The sequence below is a fragment of the Leiobunum rupestre genome, chromosome 5 (assembly GCF_980474605.1).
Source record: "Leiobunum rupestre chromosome 5, qqLeiRupe1.1.hap1, whole genome shotgun sequence".
In the NCBI taxonomy this organism is placed as follows: domain Eukaryota; kingdom Metazoa; phylum Arthropoda; class Arachnida; order Opiliones; family Sclerosomatidae; genus Leiobunum; species Leiobunum rupestre.
In genome coordinates, this window is record NC_143388.1 from 22,309,302 (window position 1) to 22,336,961 (window position 27,660).

Sequence of the window (27,660 nt, forward strand, 5' to 3'; positions counted from 1 at the left end):
TTAACCGACCCAAAAAACCCTTGCCTAAAGTCGAATTTTGGATTCCACAAACACACAAAAATAATCGATAACAAATTATTTGCTTACTTATACAACTGCGCATTTTGACGCTTGGAAAGATTTTTATTTACAATTTAGGTGCTAGTTTGTATATGATAATATTTTGCTTCGCGTATAATGTTTATTTTCCTAAAAAATTTATATGTTTGTTTAATCTCCAAGGATAAAGTTCACATTATTAACGTTAATGCATTGTTGAATTAATAATGTATTCTAACACAGTGTAAGTACCCTTTGTACAAAGCTACCGTTAACCGATTGGCAGGCCTAAAACATAAAGGTTAAAAAGTTAACGATAATACATTTTGCTATTGATTAAATTAAGTAGAAGGAAAGTGATGGCGAGACGCCGATCCCGGGATCGGGATCGTCGGGATCGGGGTCCGGGATTTAAGGGGTGAAATGGGGGTAAAATCGTCAAAAAGTCAATGTATTTATGATATTTCTCGCGACGATTTGTTTTTTCGTATATCAACATATTGTGTCCAGGCCAACTTGTTCATTTATCTACGCTTATCTCGAAAGATACTTGAACGTATATCTTATCAAGTTTTATCGTACGGAATAAGTTGAAATGATGTAAAAATTGATAACCTAGGCGACGCGTGCGCAGATTACCCCGGGGGACGCGGTTAATTTGAATTTAAGAGTGTTTTGACGTCATGGAATATTCGTTGTTAAAGTAGAATGGAAATATTTTTAAACTTCATTTTAATATCATTGTAGTATGCTTGACACTTGAACCAATCTCACGAGTATTTCTTAAAACGAATATCTCGATCGCGTTTTATCGTACGAAATAAGTGGAAATTATGTAAGTTGTATGATACTTGATAACCTAGGCGGGAAGATAGCGCGCGCGTGCGCGGTTTACCTGGGAGGCGCGGATTGCCCGGGCGCGCGGTTAATTTGAATTTAAAACATGGATTCTTTCTCCGAAATAATTCATGTACCCAAAATTGGACCGCAAGTTTTTTTTTCTTTTTAGGGGAATCTCTATGGGAGTTTAACATTACAATAAAGCTAATAGGTCCAGTTTGGGGTACTTTTGGTCCGAAATGGGGTACATAGGGCCGAAAATGGTGACTTTGGTCGTTTTTAGGGTACTTTTGGTCTAATTTGGTCCATTTTTGGGTATATCAGAAAAGCAGTTGGAAAAACGAAGAGCCTTATTTTTTTCCACCCATCTCCAAACTCCAAAAATGTATTGCTTTAATTTATTTATCGCTTCCGTAGGTATAAAATAAGATAAAAACCACTTACCTATATTTTAATTACGGTAAATTAAAAATACTTAATTAGTGTACTTCAAAAGTCGCTTGGTGACTTAGGCCTAGGGTGGTGCCTTGGGTATTAGCCGAGCTGATTATTATTATTATTACTAAGTTAGGTTTAAAAGAACCTTTTGTAACAATTCCAATATGTAAATATAGGTAAAAGGATTGAAAAAATACTTAAAGTAAGTGGTTTTACTGATAAACTCTAAAGGAATTTAACTTTGAAGGGTATCTTAGATTATTGTTTTTAATTTTATTCAAGTTTAAACGTATTAAGAGTCCTTCAAAGTACTATAAAAGGATTTTATTTACGAAATAAATTCATATTTTCTTCAAACTTTCAATTCGCTTTTATTACTATTTAAATACGGTAAAATGTAATTCTTATACACAAATATAGTCAGAAAGATACTATAAAACCCTAAAATTAAAATTAAATTAAATTTGTGTGGATAAGATTTGTAAATATCATTTTGAAACTAAGAACTTTCACGTGAGCTCTGTTATTGAGATTGTTATTCCAATAAAGCAATTCTTTGAGTAGTGGGGAGGTTTTCCGGGAATTTTCCCGCATACGAGTGCGTTTACCGCGTATATTTCCGTATAAGGGCGTTTTCCACGTAGTTTTTCCGCGAATGAGCACGTTTTTCGACACACCAGCGCGTTTTCCGCGTAGTTTTCCGAATTTGGGATCTTGTTTCTTGGTATGTTGATGAAAACTGAGAATAATTTGGGATATACTGATAAAATATTACTCTTATTGACGGGAATTCTCGTCACTGCTTTAAGGAAAATAAATTTTTGAGACAAGGCTGCCATCTATAAAAGCGTTTTACAGTTCATTTAAAAATCTATTTTTTTTTAAATCATCATCTCGTTCGTAATTGCCTTTCTATCTCTTCAATTTTAAAAGTATCCTAATTAATTATATATTTTTAACATTAACCAATTTTCCCCAAATATACTAATTTTTAACAGAATTTCCTAAATTATTCTAATTTTACCATAAGCCAACTTAATTTCAAAACTATTGTCTATTTATGAAAATTGAGTTTTGTACGTATTTTGAATCGTTTCATTTTTATCCCTAAAATGGGTGATTTGTAGGAAATTTATATTATTTTTATTGGCTTTACGATATTTCAAGTTAATTTATAAAATTTATAAATGAGTTTAATTAAATTAATAATTAAGTTTCGTTCGTATATTGAATCGGTATTTATTTATAATAATTTTTTCACCTAGATTAATTTTTTATCCCCCACACTCTCGATCCAGCTCCCTACTATACGTGTCCATTTATAATATCAAAATTGAACCGTCATGAATAATCCATATAAACGTAAAAGACGCGGGCGTCTTGAAGTCCAAGTTTCGTTTCCACTGAAATAGAAACAACAAGAGGAAAGGGTCTTTCTGGTGACCTAACTTTTAACATTGCAGGACGTTTTATACTTATTGTGTTCTGTTACTATAGTCATATGGATTTCCATTCATTCGAGGAAGTTAGTGAAATAGTGGAAGAGTATAATAGGACGTGGTTAGACATGCAAGAAATAAAAGAGCATTTGGACGAAATAAAAAAGCATTTAAAAAAGTGGGAATTGAAGTTAGAAGAAGCTTGTCAAAGGGAAATTGTACTGATAAATAAAGTTAAAGATATAAAAACAAATACAATTGGATTGAAAATATTGCAAGATAGTTGGAAGGGAGCAGAGAAGTAAAGGGATAATATTGTATGTCATTGATTGGCTTAAGACCTGTTAAATAAAATATAAAGTAAAATATGAAATAAAGTAAAATATAAAATAAAATATGAAATAAAATAAAATATAAAATAAAATGAAATAAAATAAAATATAAAATAAAATGAAATAAAATAAAATATAAAATAAAATGAAATAAAATATAAAAAATATTAAAATATTAAAATTACTAATTTTTAACAGAATTTCCTAAATTATTCTAATTTTTACCATAAGCCAACTTAATTTTAAAACTATTGTCTTTTTATGAAAATTAAGTTTTGTAGATATTTTGAATCGTTTCATTTTTATCTTTAACATGGGCGATTTGTAATAAATTTATATTATTTTTATCGGCTTTACGATATTTCAAGTTAATTTAAAAAATTTATAAATGAGTTTAATTAAATTAATAATTATTTTATCTGCTTATCTTTATGTCAAGTGTTTTAAATAGCGACATGAAATACACTTTATTTTTTAACTACGTCAGGGAATATTTGACAAATGTCACGAGTGTTTTGATTACCAACGTTTTTTAAATAAATCGGAAAATTTGTGGATAATGAATAAACAATTCCGCAAAAATTTATTGCTATAATTTATTTATCGCTTCCGTAAGTATAAAATAAGATAAAAACCACTTACCTATATTTTAATTACGGTAAATGAAAAATACTTAATTAATGTACTAAGTTACGTTTAAAAGAACCTTTTGTAACAATTCCAATATGTAAATATAGGTAAAAGGATTGAATAAATACTTAAAGTAAGTGGTTTTACTGATAAACTCTAAAGGAATTTAACTTTAAAGGGTATCTTAGATTATTGTTTTTAATTTTATTCAAGTTGAAAACGTATTAAGAGTCCTTCAAAGTACTATAAAAGGATTTTATTTACGAACTAAATTCATATTTTCTTCAAACTTTCAATTCGCTTTTATTACTATTTAAATACGGTAAAATATAATTCTTATACACAAATATAGTCAGAAAGATACTATAAAACACTAAAATTAAAATTAAATTAAATTTGTGTGGATAAGATTTGTAAATATCATTTTGAAACTAATAACTTTCACGCTTTATTTAACTCAAATATTAATTAATTTGGAAATATATTCGATGCTTACTATTTTAAAAATGTTATTAGTTTCGTTTTAAACTTGGTTTACGTTTTAGTTTTACTTTGCTATTCTAGAAAATTCCATAACAAAGAACACGCGAATAATCTAGCTAATAGGCGTTAGAATAAACAGCTTCTGCCTTTCGCTAAGAAGTTTTAATACACACAGTACGAAAAATGGACGTGCAGGTTACTCTTAGGCCTAAAATAGGCGTAAATAGGACTAAAATAGATTAACGTACTTAAAATGAACTGGTAGAAAACAAGAAAGCATCGAATATATTTCCAAATTAATTAATATTTGAGTTAAATAAAGCGTGAAAGTTATTAGTTTCAAAATGATATTTACAAATCTTATCCACACAAATTTAATTTAATTTTAATTTTAGTGTTTTATAGTATCTTTCTGACTATATTTGTGTATAAGAATTATATTTTACCGTATTTAAATAGTAATAAAAGCGAATTGAAAGTTTGAAGAATATATGAATTTAGTTCGTAAATAAAATCCTTTTATAGTACTTTGAAGGACTCTTAATACGTTTTCAACTTGAATAAAATTAAAAACAATAATCTAAGATACCCTTTAAAGTTAAATTCCTTTAGAGTTTATCAGTAAAACCACTTACTTTAAGTATTTATTCAATCCTTTTACCTATATTTACATATTGGAATTGTTACAAAAGGTTCTTTTAAACGTAACTTAGTACATTAATTAAGTATTTTTCATTTACCGTAATTAAAATATAGGTAAGTGGTTTTTATCTTATTTTATACTTACGGAAGCGATAAATAAATTATAGCAATAAGTTTTTGCGGAATTGTTTATTCATTATCCACAAATTTTCCGATTTATTTAAAAAACGTTGGTAATCAAAACACTCGTGACATTTGTCAAATATTCCCTGACGTAGTTAAAAAATAAAGTGTATTTCATGTCGCTATTTAAAACACTTGACATAAAGATAAGAAGAGAAAATAATTATTAATTTAATTAAACTCATTTATAAATTTTATAAATTAACTTGAAATATCGTAAAGCCGATAAAAATAATATAAATTTATTACAAATCGCCCATTTTAGAGATAAAAATGAAACGATTCAAAATATCTACAAAACTTAATTTTCATAAATAGACAATAGTTTTAAAATTAAGTTGGCTTATAGTAAAAATTAGAATAATTTAGGAAATTCTGTTAAAAATTAGTAATTTTAATATTTTAATATTTTTTTTATATTTTATTGCATTTTATTGTATATTTTATTTTATTTTATTTTATATTTTATTTTATTTCATATTTTATTTTATATTTTATTTTATTTCATATTTTATTTTATATTTTATTTTATTTCATATTTTATTTTATATTTTATTTTATTTTATATTTTATTTTATATTTTATTTAACAGGTCTTAAGCCAATCAATGACATACAATATTATCCCTTTACTTCTCTGCTCCCTTCCAACTATCTTGCAATATTTTCAATCCAATTGTATTTGTTTTTATATCTTTAACTTTATTTATCAGTACAATTTCCCTTTGACAAGCTTCTTCTAACTTCAATTCCCACTTTTTTAAATGCTTTTTTATTTCGTCCAAATGCTCTTTTATTTCTTGCATATCTAACCACGTCCTATTATACTCTTCCACTATTTCACTAACTTCCTCGAATGAATGGAAATTCATATGACTATAAGTAACAGAACACAATAAGTATAAAACGTCCAGCAATGTTAAAAGTTAGGTCACCAGAAAGACCCTTTCCTCTTGTTGTTTATATTTCAGTGGAAACGAAACTTGGACTTCAAGACGCCCGCGTCTTTTACGTTTATATGGATTATTCATGACGGTTCAATTTTGATATTATAAATGGACACGTATAGTAGGGAGCTGGATCGAGAGTGTGGGGGATAAAAAATTAATCTAGGTGAAAAAATTATTATAAATAAATACCGATTCAATATACGAACGAAACTTAATTATTAATTTAATTAAACTCATTTATAAATTTTATAAATTAACTTGAAATATCGTAAAGCCAATAAAAATAATATAAATTTCCTACAAATCACCTATTTTAGGGATAAAAATCAAACGATTCAAAATGCGTACAAAACTCAATTTTCATAAATAGACAATAGTTTTGAAATTAAGTTGGCTTATGGTAAAATTAGAATAATTTAGGAAATTCTGTTAAAAATTAGTACAATTGGGGAAAATTGGTTAAAAGTTGGTATAATTTGGAGACTTGTTAATGTTAAAAATATAGAATTAATTAGGATACTTTTAAAATTGAAGAGATAGAAAGGCAATTACGAATGAGATGATGATTTAAAAAAAATAGATTTTTAAATGAACTGTAAAACGCTTCTATAGATGGCAGCCTTGTCTCAAAAAATTATTTTCCTTAAAGCAGTGACGAGAATTCCCGTCAATAAGAGTAATATTTTATCAGTATATCCCAAATTTTTCTCAGTTTTCATCAACATACCAAGAAACAAGATCCCCAATTCGGAAAACTACGCGGAAAACGCGCTGGTGTGTCGAAAAACGTGCTCATTTGCGGAAAAACTACGTGGAAAACGCCCTTATACGGAAATATACGCGGTAAACGCACTCGTATGCGGGAAAATTCCCGGAAAACCTCCCCACTACTCAAAGAATTGCTTTATTGGAATAACAATCTCAATAACAGAGCTCACGTGAAAGTTCTTAGTTTCAAAATGATATTTACAAATCTTATCCACACAAATTTAATTTAATTTTAATTTTAGTGTTTTATAGTATCTTTCTGACTATATTTGTGTATAAGAATTATATTTTACCGTATTTAAATAGTAATAAAAGCGAATTGAAAGTTTGAAGAAAATATGAATTTAGTTCGTAAATAAAATCCTTTTATAGTACTTTGAAGGACTCTTAATACGTTTTCAACTTGAATAAAATTAAAAACAATAATCTAAGATACCCTTCAAAGTTAAATTCCTTTAGAGTTTATCAGTAAAACCACTTACTTTAAGTATTTTTTCAATCCTTTTACCTATATTTACATATTGGAATTGTTACAAAAGGTTCTTTTAAACCTAACTTAGTAATAATAATAATAATCAGCTCGGCTAATACCCAAGGCACCACCCTAGGCCTAAGTCACCAAGCGACTTTTGAAGTACACTAATTAAGTATTTTTAATTTACCGTAATTAAAATATAGGTAAGTGGTTTTTATCTTATTTTATACCTACGGAAGCGATAAATAAATTAAAGCAATACATTTTTGGAGTTTGGAGATGGGTGGAAAAAAATAAGGCTCTTCGTTTTTCCAACTGCTTTTCTGATATACCCAAAAATGGACCAAATTAGACCAAAAGTACCCTAAAAACGACCAAAGTCACCATTTTCGGCCCTATGTACCCCATTTCGGACCAAAAGTACCCCAAACTTGACCTATTAGCTTTATTGTAATGTTAAACTCCCATAGAGATTCCCCTAAAAAGAAAAAAAAACTTGCGGTCCAATTTTGGGTACATGAATTATTTCGGAGAAAGAATCCATGTTTTAAATTCAAATTAACCGCGCGCCCTGGCAATCCACGCCTCCCAGGTAAACCGCGCACGCGCGCGCTATCTTCCCGCCTAGGTTATCAAGTATCATACAACTTACATAATTTCCACTTATTTCGTACGATAAAACGCGATCGAGATATTCGTTTTAAGAAATACTCGTGAGATTGGTTCAAGTGCCAAGCATATTTAAGTACCACTTACGTGATAATGTTATTAAAATGAAGTTTAAAAATATTTCCATTCTACTTTAACAACGAATATTCCATGACGTCAAAACACTCTTAAATTCAAATTAACCGCGTCCCCCGGGGTAATCTGCGCACGCGTCGCCTAGGTTATCAATTTTTACATCATTTCAACTTATTCCGTACGATAAAACTTGATAAGATATACGTTCAAGTATCTTTCGAGATAAGCGATGAACAAGTTGGCCTGGACACAATATACGAAAAAACAAATCGTCGCGAGAAATATCATAAATACATTGACTTTTTGACGATTTTACCCCCATTTCACCCCTTAAATCCCGGATCCCGCCGATCCCGGGATCGGGATCGGCGTCTCGCCATCACTTTCCTAAATTAATTTTGAAAAATAAAATAACTTTTACCCGTTTGCCGAACCCTATGAGGGTGTCAAACATGCTGTCAAAGAAATTGTTCCCCTTTTTTCCTATCCCAACTTCAAAAACATTCCGAAGCCGGGATGGTGTTGAAAATATTTCACCCTTTAAGGTCATAGTTCGAAAATATATTTTCTTTTACTTTACTTGAAATTGTAAAATTTGTGATTTACAAATTGTGTGCCTCTTGTGAATCACAATTTAAAACAAGTTGGCAAGCCAAAATATACCTCTCCTCGGAAGAATTGTCCCTAGTGGTATTAATTTCTCGAGACGACCCTTAAAGATATCTCCGCAATTCCGAGTTATTTACATAAAACGTAATCGCGGTTCAATCCCGCCCGATATAATTTTTTTATTATAATTAAAATAATTGAGACGAAACAACTGAGTTTAATTTATTCAGAATAATAAAAATTAAGTAGTTACAACAGTGAGTTAGACGTACTAAAACAATGCACAATTGAATTTAACCCAATTTAGAGTACAAGTTTATCAGTTAAATATAATACTAAGCAAATTTTAATGAAAGAAATATCTACAGTGGGTATTTGTATTTTTCTCGCTTACGAAATACTTGGTGCATCTTTAACGCTCATTTTATTTCAACACTCGCCCTTGATGAAACACTGTAGAATAGCTATATTCGATATCTGGTAGTGGACGACTCGTAGACTTCCTGTGGACGTTGTGACACATACCGCATGAAAAAGACCAATGCCGTCCAATTTCCAATATCACATAATGACATGCACACCCAGGAAATCAATGACTGCATTAGGAATCGTAGATGTCCAAATATCCACACCAATAAAAAATGTATTAACAAGAAGCGAAAAACTGACCATTCACAAAGCACAGAAAGCCACTTGACTAAGCGATAGCTGGTATATCAATACATGACCGTAGACGGAATAGTTAGGGGTTAGGGCTCTCTATAAATAAAAACCAACAAACCCAATTGATGAACTGCATTAAACATCTTAATCCGTCGAGAAAAAGTTTAAAATAAAGTACGAAGTAATGACGATCCAGTTAAAAACCAGACCAACATAAGTGTAAGAGCACGATGTATTCAACTCGATATTTTCTTCATAAATGAACGTTTGAAAACTAAATACGCTAAACACACAATAGATAAAGATAGACGACTGTAAAAACGAAATAGATTACAAAAAATATATATAATAATAACCCAATCAGACTTCAGAGCAAAAATAATTCATAGAAAAATTTATAATAATAACCCAATCAATCAGACTTCAGAGCAAAAATAACGAATATAAAAATATTTAATATTAACCCAATCGATCAGCCTTCAAAACAAAAATACTTAATAGAAAATATATAATATTAACTCCATCGATCAGGGTTCAAAGAAAAAATAACGGGAAGAAAAATATAACGCAATCAAGCAAGAAATTCCTTCAAGAATTTAGAAACCAAACAATAGAAAAAGAAGTGCGACACCTTACTATTAACAAACAGGAATTTTCGACGTTATTATACTGAAACCGGATAAGCTAAAGAACATGACGTACACACTGGACATTTTCGTGGGAAAAAAATAACATCAAAAAACAAAAGATAACCCAACAAACACAAACAGAACACACCCAACACCCACAACCGTCATAACACAAACTCAACATTCACATCCTACACATAAACATTACAATAACGAAATATCCAATCAAACTGAGTTATAACTGTCGCGACGATGAGCGTTAACGAAATTAATATCCAAACCAAACCCGACCACAAATTAATCCGCTAACGCTCACCATCGCACGGTTGTTTTGCCAACCCTTCGACTTCGTTCCCTAATTCCTAGCATCTGCGAACGCAGCGATTTCGAGAAACTGCGTACGCAATGATTAAGCTTTGCACAGACAGACAGACAGACACGGTGATTGTATAACCCCTCCTAGGAGACATAGTCCCCTCGGAGAGGTAAAAATATAAAATCAATATTCAATAGACGGTAAAATAAATTCCAACGGCTTCCCAGCCTCTGAAGGGTTTTTGAATTTGGGGGTACGAAAAAAGGGGAAACGTTTCGTGACAACATGGCTGCCAGCCTCTCCGCTTCGCGACTTTAATTGTCACTGAAATCATTTCAACCGTTTTTCACGTCATTACGATTGATCTCAGTTAATAATTTGTATTTTAATTTAAAGAATTCAAGTTATAGGTAAATTTACAGTTAAACAACCATTTTGTCTAGCTTTTATTCCCGAAATATAACGGTCAGTTTACTTAGATGGCGCCACGTGCTCTACGAAGAATCACGATTTAGATATTTGTTACTCGGCGAAAGTTAAAAATTGGCCTCTGCGCATGCTCCAATACCAACCAATCCGGTGTTCCCTCCCTGGCTAGTGTCCAGTTTTTAAGTGGCAATGACGGTTTAAAATTCCACCCCCATTTATTTTACCGTCTATTGGTCCCAAGAAAATAGTTTTTTACTGAGGAGGTTTTGAAGGAGGGGTGTGTTTTTCGGTGGTTTTGTGTTGATAACGGTGGCATTTTCGAGTCTCGAACTTAAAGGGCAACACAAGTGGTCATGCAGGGGGGGGGGGGGGAACTATGTTTTCTTCAACAAGCCGTAAGTAGGTTTTCCAAGGAAGATTTTATACAGCGCAATTTCGCTCTCATTCGCGAATTTTTCGAACCCAGGAATTTATTCCTAGCTTAATTTATTTATTATGGAGAAAAGAACTGGGTTAGTTTCCGAGAGTTGGACTTTGACATTTTCGATTTAACAATGTTTTGGAATAAAATTATTTGTGAATTGAATATTTTTAATAATGGAAGTTGAAACATTAGGCCTTGGACGCGGTAATTCTCTGCCGCTAGCCTCACATTATATTAAGAAAATTCAACACCACACACACTCCTATATCCCGTCTCTCTTAACAATTTCCATATCATTATACCCCGACAGAATATTTATCTTTTTTTATTACATTTATTTTGTAGAAGTTTAGGATCCGATTTGTCGGTAAGCACGGAGACTTCACTTTCCTCGGCCATTTTCGCGACTAAAGAATGCATGAATTTTGCGTAAAAACCGCGAGAGGCGCATTTATACAAAATAAATTCGGAAAATATGGTTCTGTTTTTTTACAGATGGAAAGGCTATGGCAGATAGCGCATGCGCAGTCGTTCTTTTTATCTATAAGATAATTTACCCCCTGCATGGTCACTTGCGTTGCCCTTTAAGAAAGGATGGTTATTATTATAACGGCAGTATCAAAACTAAGTCTTTCACTCGGGAAACAATATCATTCTTCTACGTCAATGGCGGCTTGCAGTGACTCGGATGATTCCGAATGGAACAATGTGCTGATTAGCAAAGAGTGCCACGAATTAAGGATTTCGATGACAATAGAACATTTTCTGAATCAGGTTTGCAATCCTGGAGAACAACTGTCGTGCCCGTTGATGCAGTGCTCGAAAAAATGCGGCACCAAATGGATTCTACAAGTCAAGCCTTTTGTTAAATCAGAAATGAATAAAAATGATATTGCATTGTACGTGACACTTGCCGAGAAAGTGGTAAACAACGAAATAGTCAAAGCTACGATGAAATTGTCAATAGTTGCAGAAAGTGCCAAAATAAAAACGTTGACACTCCATATTCCTCAAGATAAACTGACCACGGGGGCCGGGTATGGTTTTTCCTGTTTCATCAAGAGAAGCACCATTGAGAAAAATAAAGAGATTTACTTGCCAAATGGCCACTTGACCATACAGTGCGTGGGTCAAGCCTTCTATAACAAACCAACCGTGTCCTTAAAAATAGGGTATAGCCCTGAACAAGATGATACCATTGATATGACTGGGGTACTCCTTTTTCGGTCTTTGTATCAGGAAGGACTTTGCTCTGACATCCTCCTCAAGTCATCGGGTCAGGAGTTCAAATGCCACAAAGCTATACTAGCAGCGAGTTGCAGTTATTTCAAGGGCATGTTCGAAAGCGACATGGCCGAAAATCGAGAGAACGTCCTGGATTTGTCCAAAGAAATGAACGCGGAGGAACTGCGAGTGTTTCTGGAATATATATACTTGGGCAATTTGGATTTCTCGCTGAGTGTGGAATCAACTCGCAACATGTATCGAATCGCCGACATGTACCGCATGGACCAGCTACAAAAAATATGCGAAGAATTGCTCATCAACGAAGTGGAATTGGAGAATGCAACGGAGCTATTTTTATTCGCCGTCCAACATAGCGCGAAAAAGCTCAAGAAAGCAGCCGCTGCCATCATTGCAACCACGAAATAAGCGAACTTTATATAAAATCACGGTGACTTTTATGCGGTTTTGTGATATTTCATGCACTTAATAGCTTCCTCTAAGCAAAATTGGTAACTAAGTAAGATATTTGTGATTTTATTTATGACGTGTAGTTTATTATATTGATTATAAAAATCTAATTTCTTTGGTATTTAAGGTTTTAATTTTTAAGACAGTGTTCAATTTATTTCTTAATACTTGGTCACATACACATTATAATGTTGAAAGTAAGGCTCCTACGTAGTTCGCACTTGAACTTCGAGGTACTGATGACGCGGAGTTTTGTTCGTCGGTTAATTATAATTAGCGCTTGAGAAAGGCTTAGATAAAATTAAATGGTTGCCATAATGAAAACTGGAGCTTATGTCGGCGATATAATGACAAATTATTAAATCGGAAAATAAAATTGACCTACATTTTGTTTGATCAACATATATACCATTACAATTAAAAGGAATCAAATAAACAATTCCCGCTTCTTTTTTTGGTTTGTTTTTTAACATCATAGAATTAAAATTACCAAATTTATTATTGACTAACCCGATATTATGTTTTTCAACAGACGATTTTTTTTTCACTTATGTCTTTTACATATGGCAAGACCAAAATCTTTTTTTCTTTTTTATCATTATCTGTCAATTTTTATAAGGGTCATCTTTTACAATGTTAGAATAAAAAGTTTATCTTACCATTTTTTAGGTAATCACATTATACAAGATGTTTAAATATTCTTTCTTCATCTGGTATTGGATTGTCACTGATTTGTTCTATTTCAAATTTCAAACCTTTTATTAAACTAATTTTAATGCTACTTGGGTGCGCTGAGTTATAAATTACAAATATTTGGCCCTGTGTAGGTTTTTGGTAATAAGACATTAATCGTTTCTTCATTAACAATAAATCTTAAAATGGCAGGCAATTGTTTTCCCCTTCATACGTAAATATTACATTTTCATCAATTTTATTAATGGATCCCAAGATAAATTTCCTACTTAAATGTTTTTCTTTAAAAATAAGAATAGCATCCATATAACGGTTGTATAATATTAAATAAGTCAAAATTTTATAATTTTCATTTTCTATTGTTTCTAAGTAAATATTAGCCAATCGCTCCTGAGATACAACAACCCAAAGCAAGACCTTTTAACTGTTTATAAAAATTTCGTTGAAAAGGAAATATGTATTACTTAAACCCAAATCTGCAAACTTCTTAATAGTATCAATATTTAAATTAGTACGATCTTTCAAATTTGGATCTTCCGCGGGTCTTTTTTGTAACTCTTCTAAAGCTTTAGTAAGCGGAATGTTAGGGTACATGCTTACCACATCCAGGCTAGCTATCTCATCACCATTATCCACTTTTGTCAAATCTTATTATTAAGTCCAATCAACGGCTTTATAATTTTATATATCACTAGCTTTAATACCCGGCTTCACCCGGGGTCTTTTTGATTTGTATGTAATAAAAGTACGGCACCATAACAAAACCGTCTTCAGAAAACTTAATATTTTTTTTTTCCTTCTGACGATTCATCCTAATAACTTTTGGGAGAGCTAACTTTGAGTTTGTTCTTTAATTAGTCGACTGAAAAGCTAACTAAGATTTAAAAACCCAGCAAAACCCGCTAACTTTCCATACGCGAAAGAATACCGAAAAATAATACGGTAAATAATACTGAAAGAATACCAAAAAATAATACGGTAAAGAATACGGGTGAAAAGCAAAACTCGCTAACTTAAGAATACCGAAAAATAATACGGTAAAGAATACGGGCGAAAAGCAAAACTCGCTAACTTTCAATACGCGAAAGAATACCGAAAAATAATACGGTAAAGAATACGGGCGAAAAGCAAAACTCGCTAACTTTCAATACGCGAAAGAATACCGAAAAATAATACGGTAAAGAATACGGGCGAAAAGCAAAACTCGCTAACTTTCAATACGCGAAAGAATACCGAAAAATAATACGGTAAAGAATACGGGCGAAAAGCAAAACTCGCTAACTTTCAATACGCGAAAGAATACCGAAAAATAATACGGTAAAGAATACGGGCGAAAAGCAAAACTCGCTAACTTTCAATACGCGAAAGAATACCGAAAAATAATACGGCAAAGAATACGGGCGAAAAGCAAAACTCGCTAACTTTCAATACGCGAAAGAATACCGAAAAATAATACGGTAAATAATACTGAAAGAATACCAAAAAATAATACGGTAAAGAATACGGGTGAAAAGCAAAACTCGCTAACTTTCAATACGCGAAAGAATACCGAAAAATAATACGGTAAATAATACTGAAAGAATACCAAAAAATAATACGGTAAAGAATACGGGTGAAAAGCAAAACTCGCTAACTTAAGAATACCGAAAAATAATACGGTAAAGAATACGGGCGAAAAGCAAAACTCGCTAACTTTCAATACGCGAAAGAATAACGAAAAATAATACGGTAAAGAATACGGGCGAAAAGCAAAACTCGCTAACTTAAGAATACCGAAAAATAATACGGTAAAGAATACGGGCGAAAAGCAAAACTCGCTAACTTTCAATACGCGAAAGAATACCGAAAAATAATACGGTAAAGAATACGGGTGAAAAGCAAAACTCGCTAACTTAAGAATACCGAAAAATAATACGGTAAAGAATACGGGCGAAAAGCAAAACTCGCTAACTTTCAATACGCGAAAGAATACCGAAAAATAATACGGTAAATAATACTGAAAGAATACCAAAAAATAATACGGTAAAGAATACGGGTGAAAAGCAAAACTCGCTAACTTAAGAATACCGAAAAATAATACGGTAAAGAATACGGGCGAAAAGCAAAACTCGCTAACTTTCAATACGCGAAAGAATACCGAAAAATAATACGGTAAAGAATACGGGCGAAAAGCAAAACTCGCTAACTTAAGAATACCGAAAAATAATACGGTAAAGAATACGGGCGAAAAGCAAAACTCGCTAACTTTCAATACGCGAAAGAATACCGAAAAATAATACGGTAAAGAATACGGGTGAAAAGCAAAACTCGCTAACTTAAGAATACCGAAAAATAATACGGTAAAGAATACGGGCGAAAAGCAAAACTCGCTAACTTAAGAATACCGAAAAATAATACGGTAAAGAATACGGGCGAAAAGCAAAACTCGCTAACTTAAGAATACCGAAAAATAATACGGTAAAGAATACGGGCGAAAAGCAAAACTCGCTAACTTTCAATACGCGAAAGAATACCGAAAAATAATACGGTAAAGAATACGGGTGAAAAGCAAAACTCGCTAACTTAAGAATACCGAAAAATAATACGGTAAAGAATACGGGCGAAAAGCAAAACTCGCTAACTTAAGAATACCGAAAAATAATACGGTAAAGAATACGGGCGAAAAGCAAAACTCGCTAACTTAAGAATACCGAAAAATAATACGGTAAAGAATACGGGCGAAAAGCAAAACTCGCTAACTTTCAATACGCGAAAGAATACCGAAAAATAATACGGTAAATAATACTGAAAGAATACCAAAAAATAATACGGTAAAGAATACGGGTGAAAAGCAAAACTCGCTAACTTAAGAATACCGAAAAATAATACGGTAAAGAATACGGGCGAAAAGCAAAACTCGCTAACTTTCAATACGCGAAAGAATAACGAAAAATAATACGGTAAAGAATACGGGCGAAAAGCAAAACTCGCTAACTTAAGAATACCGAAAAATAATACGGTAAAGAATACGGGCGAAAAGCAAAACTCGCTAACTTTCAATACGCGAAAGAATACCGAAAAATAATACGGTAAAGAATACGGGTGAAAAGCAAAACTCGCTAACTTAAGAATACCGAAAAATAATACGGTAAAGAATACGGGCGAAAAGCAAAACTCGCTAACTTTCAATACGCGAAAGAATACCGAAAAATAATACGGTAAATAATACTGAAAGAATACCAAAAAATAATACGGTAAAGAATACGGGTGAAAAGCAAAACTCGCTAACTTAAGAATACCGAAAAATAATACGGTAAAGAATACGGGCGAAAAGCAAAACTCGCTAACTTTCAATACGCGAAAGAATACCGAAAAATAATACGGTAAAGAATACGGGCGAAAAGCAAAACTCGCTAACTTAAGAATACCGAAAAATAATACGGTAAAGAATACGGGCGAAAAGCAAAACTCGCTAACTTTCAATACGCGAAAGAATACCGAAAAATAATACGGTAAAGAATACGGGTGAAAAGCAAAACTCGCTAACTTAAGAATACCGAAAAATAATACGGTAAAGAATACGGGCGAAAAGCAAAACTCGCTAACTTAAGAATACCGAAAAATAATACGGTAAAGAATACGGGCGAAAAGCAAAACTCGCTAACTTAAGAATACCGAAAAATAATACGGTAAAGAATACGGGCGAAAAGCAAAACTCGCTAACTTTCAATACGCGAAAGAATACCGAAAAATAATACGGTAAAGAATACGGGTGAAAAGCAAAACTCGCTAACTTAAGAATACCGAAAAATAATACGGTAAAGAATACGGGCGAAAAGCAAAACTCGCTAACTTAAGAATACCGAAAAATAATACGGTAAAGAATACGGGCGAAAAGCAAAACTCGCTAACTTAAGAATACCGAAAAATAATACGGTAAAGAATACGGGTGAAAAGCAAAACTCGCTAACTTAAGAATACCGAAAAATAATACGGTAAAGAATACGGGCGAAAAGCAAAACTCGCTAACTTTCAATACGCGAAAGAATACCGAAAAATAATACGGTAAAGAATACGGGCGAAAAGCAAAACTCGCTAACTTTCAATACGCGAAAGAATACCGAAAAATAATACGGTAAAGAATACGGGCGAAAAGCAAAACTCGCTAACTTTCAATACGCGAAAGAATACCGAAAAATAATACGGTAAAGAATACGGGCGAAAAGCAAAACTCGCTAACTTTCAATACGCGAAAGAATACCGAAAAATAATACGGTAAAGAATACGGGCGAAAAGCAAAACTCGCTAACTTTCAATACGCGAAAGAATACCGAAAAATAATACGGTAAATAATACTGAAAGAATACCAAAAAATAATACGGTAAAGAATACGGGCGAAAAGCAAAACTCGCTAACTTTCAATACGCGAAAGAATACCGAAAAATAATACGGTAAATAATACTGAAAGAATACCAAAAAATAATACGGTAAAGAATACGGGTGAAAAGCAAAACTCGCTAACTTAAGAATACCGAAAAATAATACGGTAAAGAATACGGGCGAAAAGCAAAACTCGCTAACTTTCAATACGCGAAAGAATACCGAAAAATAATACGGTAAAGAATACGGGTGAAAAGCAAAACTCGCTAACTTTCAATACGCGAAAGAATACCGAAAAATAATACGGTAAAGAATACGGGCGAAAAGCAAAACTCGCTAACTTTCAATACGCGAAAGAATACCGAAAAATAATACGGTAAAGAATACGGGCGAAAAGCAAAACTCGCTAACTTAAGAATACCGAAAAATAATACGGTAAAGAATACGGGCGAAAAGCAAAACTCGCTAACTTTCAATACGCGAAAGAATACCGAAAAATAATACGGTAAAGAATACGGGTGAAAAGCAAAACTCGCTAACTTAAGAATACCGAAAAATAATACGGTAAAGAATACGGGCGAAAAGCAAAACTCGCTAACTTAAGAATACCGAAAAATAATACGGTAAAGAATACGGGCGAAAAGCAAAACTCGCTAACTTAAGAATACCGAAAAATAATACGGTAAAGAATACGGGCGAAAAGCAAAACTCGCTAACTTTCAATACGCGAAAGAATACCGAAAAATAATACGGTAAAGAATACGGGTGAAAAGCAAAACTCGCTAACTTAAGAATACCGAAAAATAATACGGTAAAGAATACGGGCGAAAAGCAAAACTCGCTAACTTAAGAATACCGAAAAATAATACGGTAAAGAATACGGGCGAAAAGCAAAACTCGCTAACTTAAGAATACCGAAAAATAATACGGTAAAGAATACGGGCGAAAAGCAAAACTCGCTAACTTTCAATACGCGAAAGAATACCGAAAAATAATACGGTAAAGAATACGGGTGAAAAGCAAAACTCGCTAACTTAAGAATACCGAAAAATAATACGGTAAAGAATACGGGCGAAAAGCAAAACTCGCTAACTTTCAATACGCGAAAGAATACCGAAAAATAATACGGTAAAGAATACGGGTGAAAAGCAAAACTCGCTAACTTAAGAATACCGAAAAATAATATGGTAAAGAATACGGGCGAAAAGCAAAACTCGCTAACTTTCAATACGCGAAAGAATACCGAAAAATAATACGGTAAAGAATACGGGTGAAAAGCAAAACTCGCTAACTTAAGAATACCGAAAAATAATACGGTAAAGAATACGGGCGAAAAGCAAAACTCGCTAACTTTCAATACGCGAAAGAATACCGAAAAATAATACGGTAAAGAATACGGGCGAAAAGCAAAACTCGCTAACTTTCAATACGCGAAAGAATACCGAAAAATAATACGGTAAAGAATACGGGTGAAAAGCAAAACTCGCTAACTTAAGAATACCGAAAAATAATACGGTAAAGAATACGGGCGAAAAGCAAAACTCGCTAACTTTCAATACGCGAAAGAATACCGAAAAATAATACGGTAAAGAATACGGGCGAAAAGCAAAACTCGCTAACTTTCAATACGCGAAAGAATACCGAAAAATAATACGGTAAAGAATACGGGCGAAAAGCAAAACTCGCTAACTTTCAATACGCGAAAGAATACCGAAAAATAATACGGTAAAGAATACGGGTGAAAAGCAAAACTCGCTAACTTAAGAATACCGAAAAATAATACGGTAAAGAATACGGGCGAAAAGCAAAACTCGCTAACTTTCAATACGCGAAAGAATACCGAAAAATAATACGGTAAAGAATACGGGTGAAAAGCAAAACTCGCTAACTTAAGAATACCGAAAAATAATACGGTAAAGAATACGGGCGAAAAGCAAAACTCGCTAACTTTCAATACGCGAAAGAATACCGAAAAATAATACGGTAAAGAATACGGGTGAAAAGCAAAACTCGCTAACTTAAGAATACCGAAAAATAATACGGTAAAGAATACGGGCGAAAAGCAAAACTCGCTAACTTTCAATACGCGAAAGAATACCGAAAAATAATACGGTAAAGAATACGGGTGAAAAGCAAAACTCGCTAACTTAAGAATACCGAAAAATAATACGGTAAAGAATACGGGCGAAAAGCAAAACTCGCTAACTTTCAATACGCGAAAGAATACCGAAAAATAATACGGTAAAGAATACGGGCGAAAAGCAAAACTCGCTAACTTTCAATACGCGAAAGAATACCGAAAAATAATACGGTAAAGAATACGGGCGAAAAGCAAAACTCGCTAACTTTCAATACGCGAAAGAATACCGAAAAATAATACGGTAAATAATACTGAAAGAATACCAAAAAATAATACGGTAAAGAATACGGGCGAAAAGCAAAACTCGCTAACTTTCAATACGCGAAAGAATACCGAAAAATAATACGGTAAATAATACTGAAAGAATACCAAAAAATAATACGGTAAAGAATACGGGTGAAAAGCAAAACTCGCTAACTTAAGAATACCGAAAAATAATACGGTAAAGAATACGGGCGAAAAGCAAAACTCGCTAACTTTCAATACGCGAAAGAATACCGAAAAATAATACGGTAAAGAATACGGGCGAAAAGCAAAACTCGCTAACTTTCAATACGCGAAAGAATACCGAAAAATAATACGGTAAAGAATACGGGCGAAAAGCAAAACTCGCTAACTTTCAATACGCGAAAGAATACCGAAAAATAATACGGTAAAGAATACGGGCGAAAAGCAAAACTCGCTAACTTTCAATACGCGAAAGAATACCGAAAAATAATACGGTAAAGAATACGGGCGAAAAGCAAAACTCGCTAACTTTCAATACGCGAAAGAATACCGAAAAATAATACGGTAAAGAATACGGGCGAAAAGCAAAACTCGCTAACTTTCAATACGCGAAAGAATACCGAAAAATAATACGGTAAAGAATACTGGTGAAAAGCAAAACTCGCTAACTTAAGAATACCGAAAAATAATACGGTAAAGAATACGGGCGAAAAGCAAAACTCGCTAACTTTCAATACGCGAAAGAATACCGAAAAATAATACGGTAAAGAATACGGGTGAAAAGCAAAACTCGCTAACTTAAGAATACCGAAAAATAATACGGTAAAGAATACGGGCGAAAAGCAAAACTCGCTAACTTTCAATACGCGAAAGAATACCGAAAAATAATACGGTAAAGAATACGGGCGAAAAGCAAAACTCGCTAACTTTCAATACGCGAAAGAATACCGAAAAATAATACGGTAAAGAATACGGGCGAAAAGCAAAACTCGCTAACTTTCAATACGCGAAAGAATACCGAAAAATAATACGGTAAAGAATACGGGCGAAAAGCAAAACTCGCTAACTTTCAATACGCGAAAGAATACCGAAAAATAATACGGTAAAGAATACGGGCGAAAAGCAAAACTCGCTAACTTTCAATACGCGAAAGAATACCGAAAAATAATACGGTAAATAATACTGAAAGAATACCAAAAAATAATACGGTAAAGAATACGGGCGAAAAGCAAAACTCGCTAACTTTCAATACGCGAAAGAATACCGAAAAATAATACGGTAAATAATACTGAAAGAATACCAAAAAATAATACGGTAAAGAATACGGGCGAAAAGCAAAACTCGCTAACTTTCAATACGCGAAAGAATACCGAAAAATAATACGGTAAAGAATACGGGTGAAAAGCAAAACTCGCTAACTTAAGAATACCGAAAAATAATACGGTAAAGAATACGGGCGAAAAGCAAAACTCGCTAACTTTCAATACGCGAAAGAATACCGAAAAATAATACGGTAAAGAATACGGGTGAAAAGCAAAACTCGCTAACTTAAGAATACCGAAAAATAATACGGTAAAGAATACGGGCGAAAAGCAAAACTCGCTAACTTTCAATACGCGAAAGAATACCGAAAAATAATATGGTAAAGAATACGGGCGAAAAGCAAAACTCGCTAACTTTCAATACGCGAAAGAATACCGAAAAATAATACGGTAAAGAATACGGGCGAAAAGCAAAACTCGCTAACTTTCAATACGCGAAAGAATACCGAAAAATAATACGGTAAAGAATACGGGTGAAAAGCAAAACTCGCTAACTTTCAATACGCGAAAGAATACCGAAAAATAATATGGTAAAGAATACGGGCGAAAAGCAAAACTCGCTAACTTTCAATACGCGAAAGAATACCGAAAAATAATACGGTAAAGAATACGGGCGAAAAGCAAAACTCGCTAACTTTCAATACGCGAAAGAATACCGAAAAATAATACGGTAAAGAATACGGGCGAAAAGCAAAACTCGCTAACTTTCAATACGCGAAAGAATACCGAAAAATAATACGGTAAAGAATACGGGCGAAAAGCAAAACTCGCTAACTTTCAATACGCGAAAGAATACCGAAAAATAATACGGTAAAGAATACGGGCGAAAAGCAAAACTCGCTAACTTTCAATACGCGAAAGAATACCGAAAAATAATACGGTAAAGAATACGGGCGAAAAGCAAAACTCGCTAACTTTCAATACGCGAAAGAATACCGAAAAATAATACGGTAAAGAATACGGGCGAAAAGCAAAACTCGCTAACTTTCAATACGCGAAAGAATACCGAAAAATAATACGGTAAAGAATACGGGTGAAAAGCAAAACTCGCTAACTTAAGAATACCGAAAAATAATACGGTAAAGAATACGGGCGAAAAGCAAAACTCGCTAACTTTCAATACGCGAAAGAATACCGAAAAATAATACGGTAAAGAATACGGGCGAAAAGCAAAACTCGCTAACTTTCAATACGCGAAAGAATACCGAAAAATAATACGGTAAAGAATACGGGTGAAAAGCAAAACTCGCTAACTTAAGAATACCGAAAAATAATACGGTAAAGAATACGGGCGAAAAGCAAAACTCGCTAACTTTCAATACGCGAAAGAATACCGAAAAATAATACGGTAAAGAATACGGGCGAAAAGCAAAACTCGCTAACTTTCAATACGCGAAAGAATACCGAAAAATAATACGGTAAAGAATACGGGCGAAAAGCAAAACTCGCTAACTTTCAATACGCGAAAGAATACCGAAAAATAATACGGTAAAGAATACGGGTGAAAAGCAAAACTCGCTAACTTAAGAATACCGAAAAATAATACGGTAAAGAATACGGGCGAAAAGCAAAACTCGCTAACTTTCAATACGCGAAAGAATACCGAAAAATAATACGGTAAAGAATACGGGTGAAAAGCAAAACTCGCTAACTTAAGAATACCGAAAAATAATACGGTAAAGAATACGGGCGAAAAGCAAAACTCGCTAACTTTCAATACGCGAAAGAATACCGAAAAATAATACGGTAAAGAATACGGGTGAAAAGCAAAACTCGCTAACTTAAGAATACCGAAAAATAATACGGTAAAGAATACGGGCGAAAAGCAAAACTCGCTAACTTTCAATACGCGAAAGAATACCGAAAAATAATACGGTAAAGAATACGGGTGAAAAGCAAAACTCGCTAACTTAAGAATACCGAAAAATAATACGGTAAAGAATACGGGCGAAAAGCAAAACTCGCTAACTTTCAATACGCGAAAGAATACCGAAAAATAATACGGTAAAGAATACGGGCGAAAAGCAAAACTCGCTAACTTTCAATACGCGAAAGAATACCGAAAAATAATACGGTAAAGAATACGGGCGAAAAGCAAAACTCGCTAACTTTCAATACGCGAAAGAATACCGAAAAATAATACGGTAAATAATACTGAAAGAATACCAAAAAATAATACGGTAAAGAATACGGGCGAAAAGCAAAACTCGCTAACTTTCAATACGCGAAAGAATACCGAAAAATAATACGGTAAATAATACTGAAAGAATACCAAAAAATAATACGGTAAAGAATACGGGTGAAAAGCAAAACTCGCTAACTTAAGAATACCGAAAAATAATACGGTAAAGAATACGGGCGAAAAGCAAAACTCGCTAACTTTCAATACGCGAAAGAATACCGAAAAATAATACGGTAAAGAATACGGGCGAAAAGCAAAACTCGCTAACTTTCAATACGCGAAAGAATACCGAAAAATAATACGGTAAAGAATACGGGCGAAAAGCAAAACTCGCTAACTTTCAATACGCGAAAGAATACCGAAAAATAATACGGTAAAGAATACGGGCGAAAAGCAAAACTCGCTAACTTTCAATACGCGAAAGAATACCGAAAAATAATACGGTAAAGAATACGGGTGAAAAGCAAAACTCGCTAACTTAAGAATACCGAAAAATAATACGGTAAAGAATACGGGCGAAAAGCAAAACTCGCTAACTTTCAATACGCGAAAGAATACCGAAAAATAATACGGTAAAGAATACGGGCGAAAAGCAAAACTCGCTAACTTTCAATACGCGAAAGAATACCGAAAAATAATACGGTAAAGAATACGGGCGAAAAGCAAAACTCGCTAACTTTCAATACGCGAAAGAATACCGAAAAATAATACGGTAAATAATACTGAAAGAATACCAAAAAATAATACGGTAAAGAATACGGGCGAAAAGCAAAACTCGCTAACTTTCAATACGCGAAAGAATACCGAAAAATAATACGGTAAATAATACTGAAAGAATACCAAAAAATAATACGGTAAAGAATACGGGTGAAAAGCAAAACTCGCTAACTTAAGAATACCGAAAAATAATACGGTAAAGAATACGGGCGAAAAGCAAAACTCGCTAACTTTCAATACGCGAAAGAATACCGAAAAATAATACGGTAAAGAATACGGGCGAAAAGCAAAACTCGCTAACTTTCAATACGCGAAAGAATACCGAAAAATAATACGGTAAAGAATACGGGCGAAAAGCAAAACTCGCTAACTTTCAATACGCGAAAGAATACCGAAAAATAATACGGTAAAGAATACGGGCGAAAAGCAAAACTCGCTAACTTTCAATACGCGAAAGAATACCGAAAAATGATACGGTAAAGAATACGGGCGAAAAGCAAAACTCGCTAACTTTCAATACGCGAAAGAATACCGAAAAATAATACGGTAAAGAATACGGGCGAAAAGCAAAACTCGCTAACTTTCAATACGCGAAAGAATACCGAAAAATAATACGGTAAAGAATACTGGTGAAAAGCAAAACTCGCTAACTTAAGAATACCGAAAAATAATACGGTAAAGAATACGGGCGAAAAGCAAAACTCGCTAACTTTCAATACGCGAAAGAATACCGAAAAATAATACGGTAAAGAATACGGGTGAAAAGCAAAACTCGCTAACTTAAGAATACCGAAAAATAATACGGTAAAGAATACGGGCGAAAAGCAAAACTCGCTAACTTTCAATACGCGAAAGAATACCGAAAAATAATACGGTAAAGAATACGGGCGAAAAGCAAAACTCGCTAACTTTCAATACGCGAAAGAATACCGAAAAATAATACGGTAAAGAATACGGGCGAAAAGCAAAACTCGCTAACTTTCAATACGCGAAAGAATACCGAAAAATAATACGGTAAAGAATACGGGCGAAAAGCAAAACTCGCTAACTTTCAATACGCGAAAGAATACCGAAAAATAATACGGTAAAGAATACGGGCGAAAAGCAAAACTCGCTAACTTTCAATACGCGAAAGAATACCGAAAAATAATACGGTAAATAATACTGAAAGAATACCAAAAAATAATACGGTAAAGAATACGGGCGAAAAGCAAAACTCGCTAACTTTCAATACGCGAAAGAATACCGAAAAATAATACGGTAAATAATACTGAAAGAATACCAAAAAATAATACGGTAAAGAATACGGGCGAAAAGCAAAACTCGCTAACTTTCAATACGCGAAAGAATACCGAAAAATAATACGGTAAAGAATACGGGTGAAAAGCAAAACTCGCTAACTTAAGAATACCGAAAAATAATACGGTAAAGAATACGGGCGAAAAGCAAAACTCGCTAACTTTCAATACGCGAAAGAATACCGAAAAATAATACGGTAAAGAATACGGGTGAAAAGCAAAACTCGCTAACTTAAGAATACCGAAAAATAATACGGTAAAGAATACGGGCGAAAAGCAAAACTCGCTAACTTTCAATACGCGAAAGAATACCGAAAAATAATACGGTAAAGAATACGGGCGAAAAGCAAAACTCGCTAACTTTCAATACGCGAAAGAATACCGAAAAATAATACGGTAAAGAATACGGGCGAAAAGCAAAACTCGCTAACTTTCAATACGCGAAAGAATACCGAAAAATAATACGGTAAAGAATACGGGTGAAAAGCAAAACTCGCTAACTTTCAATACGCGAAAGAATACCGAAAAATAATATGGTAAAGAATACGGGCGAAAAGCAAAACTCGCTAACTTTCAATACGCGAAAGAATACCGAAAAATAATACGGTAAAGAATACGGGCGAAAAGCAAAACTCGCTAACTTTCAATACGCGAAAGAATACCGAAAAATAATACGGTAAAGAATACGGGCGAAAAGCAAAACTCGCTAACTTTCAATACGCGAAAGAATACCGAAAAATAATACGGTAAAGAATACGGGCGAAAAGCAAAACTCGCTAACTTTCAATACGCGAAAGAATACCGAAAAATAATACGGTAAAGAATACGGGCGAAAAGCAAAACTCGCTAACTTTCAATACGCGAAAGAATACCGAAAAATAATACGGTAAAGAATACGGGCGAAAAGCAAAACTCGCTAACTTTCAATACGCGAAAGAATACCGAAAAATAATACGGTAAAGAATACGGGTGAAAAGCAAAACTCGCTAACTTAAGAATACCGAAAAATAATACGGTAAAGAATACGGACGAAAAGCAAAACTCGCTAACTTTCAATACGCGAAAGAATACCGAAAAATAATACGGTAAAGAATACGGGTGAAAAGCAAAACTCGCTAACTTAAGAATACCGAAAAATAATACGGTAAAGAATACGGGCGAAAAGCAAAACTCGCTAACTTTCAATACGCGAAAGAATACCGAAAAATAATACGGTAAAGAATACGGGCGAAAAGCAAAACTCGCTAACTTTCAATACGCGAAAGAATACCGAAAAATAATACGGTAAAGAATACGGGCGAAAAGCAAAACTCGCTAACTTTCAATACGCGAAAGAATACCGAAAAATAATACGGTAAAGAATACGGGTGAAAAGCAAAACTCGCTAACTTAAGAATACCGAAAAATAATACGGTAAAGAATACGGGCGAAAAGCAAAACTCGCTAACTTTCAATACGCGAAAGAATACCGAAAAATAATACGGTAAAAATACGGGTGAAAAGCAAAACTCGCTAACTTAAGAATACCGAAAAATAATACGGTAAAGAATACGGGCGAAAAGCAAAACTCGCTAACTTTCAATACGCGAAAGAATACCGAAAAATAATACGGTAAAGAATACGGGTGAAAAGCAAAACTCGCTAACTTTCAATACGCGAAAGAATACCGAAAAATAATACGGTAAAGAATACGGGCGAAAAGCAAAACTCGCTAACTTTCAATACGCGAAAGAATACCGAAAAATAATACGGTAAAGAATACGGGCGAAAAGCAAAACTCGCTAACTTTCAATACGCGAAAGAATACCGAAAAATAATACGGTAAAGAATACGGGCGAAAAGCAAAACTCGCTAACTTTCAATACGCGAAAGAATACCGAAAAATAATACGGTAAATAATACTGAAAGAATACCAAAAAATAATACGGTAAAGAATACGGGCGAAAAGCAAAACTCGCTAACTTTCAATACGCGAAAGAATACCGAAAAATAAT

At 33.4% G+C, this 27,660-nt stretch overlaps 1 protein-coding gene across 1 annotated transcript; it reads left to right on the forward strand.

Annotated features, from left to right (window-relative positions):
- The first annotated feature begins 11,698 nt into the window (after positions 1-11,698).
- On the forward strand, positions 11,699-12,685 carry LOC149943821 (speckle-type POZ protein B-like). The gene has a single exon (XM_090176219.1). It carries the CDS (start codon positions 11,699-11,701, stop codon positions 12,683-12,685), a length of 987 nt encoding a protein of 328 aa, XP_090032345.1.
- The last annotated feature ends 14,975 nt before the right edge of the window (positions 12,686-27,660 follow it).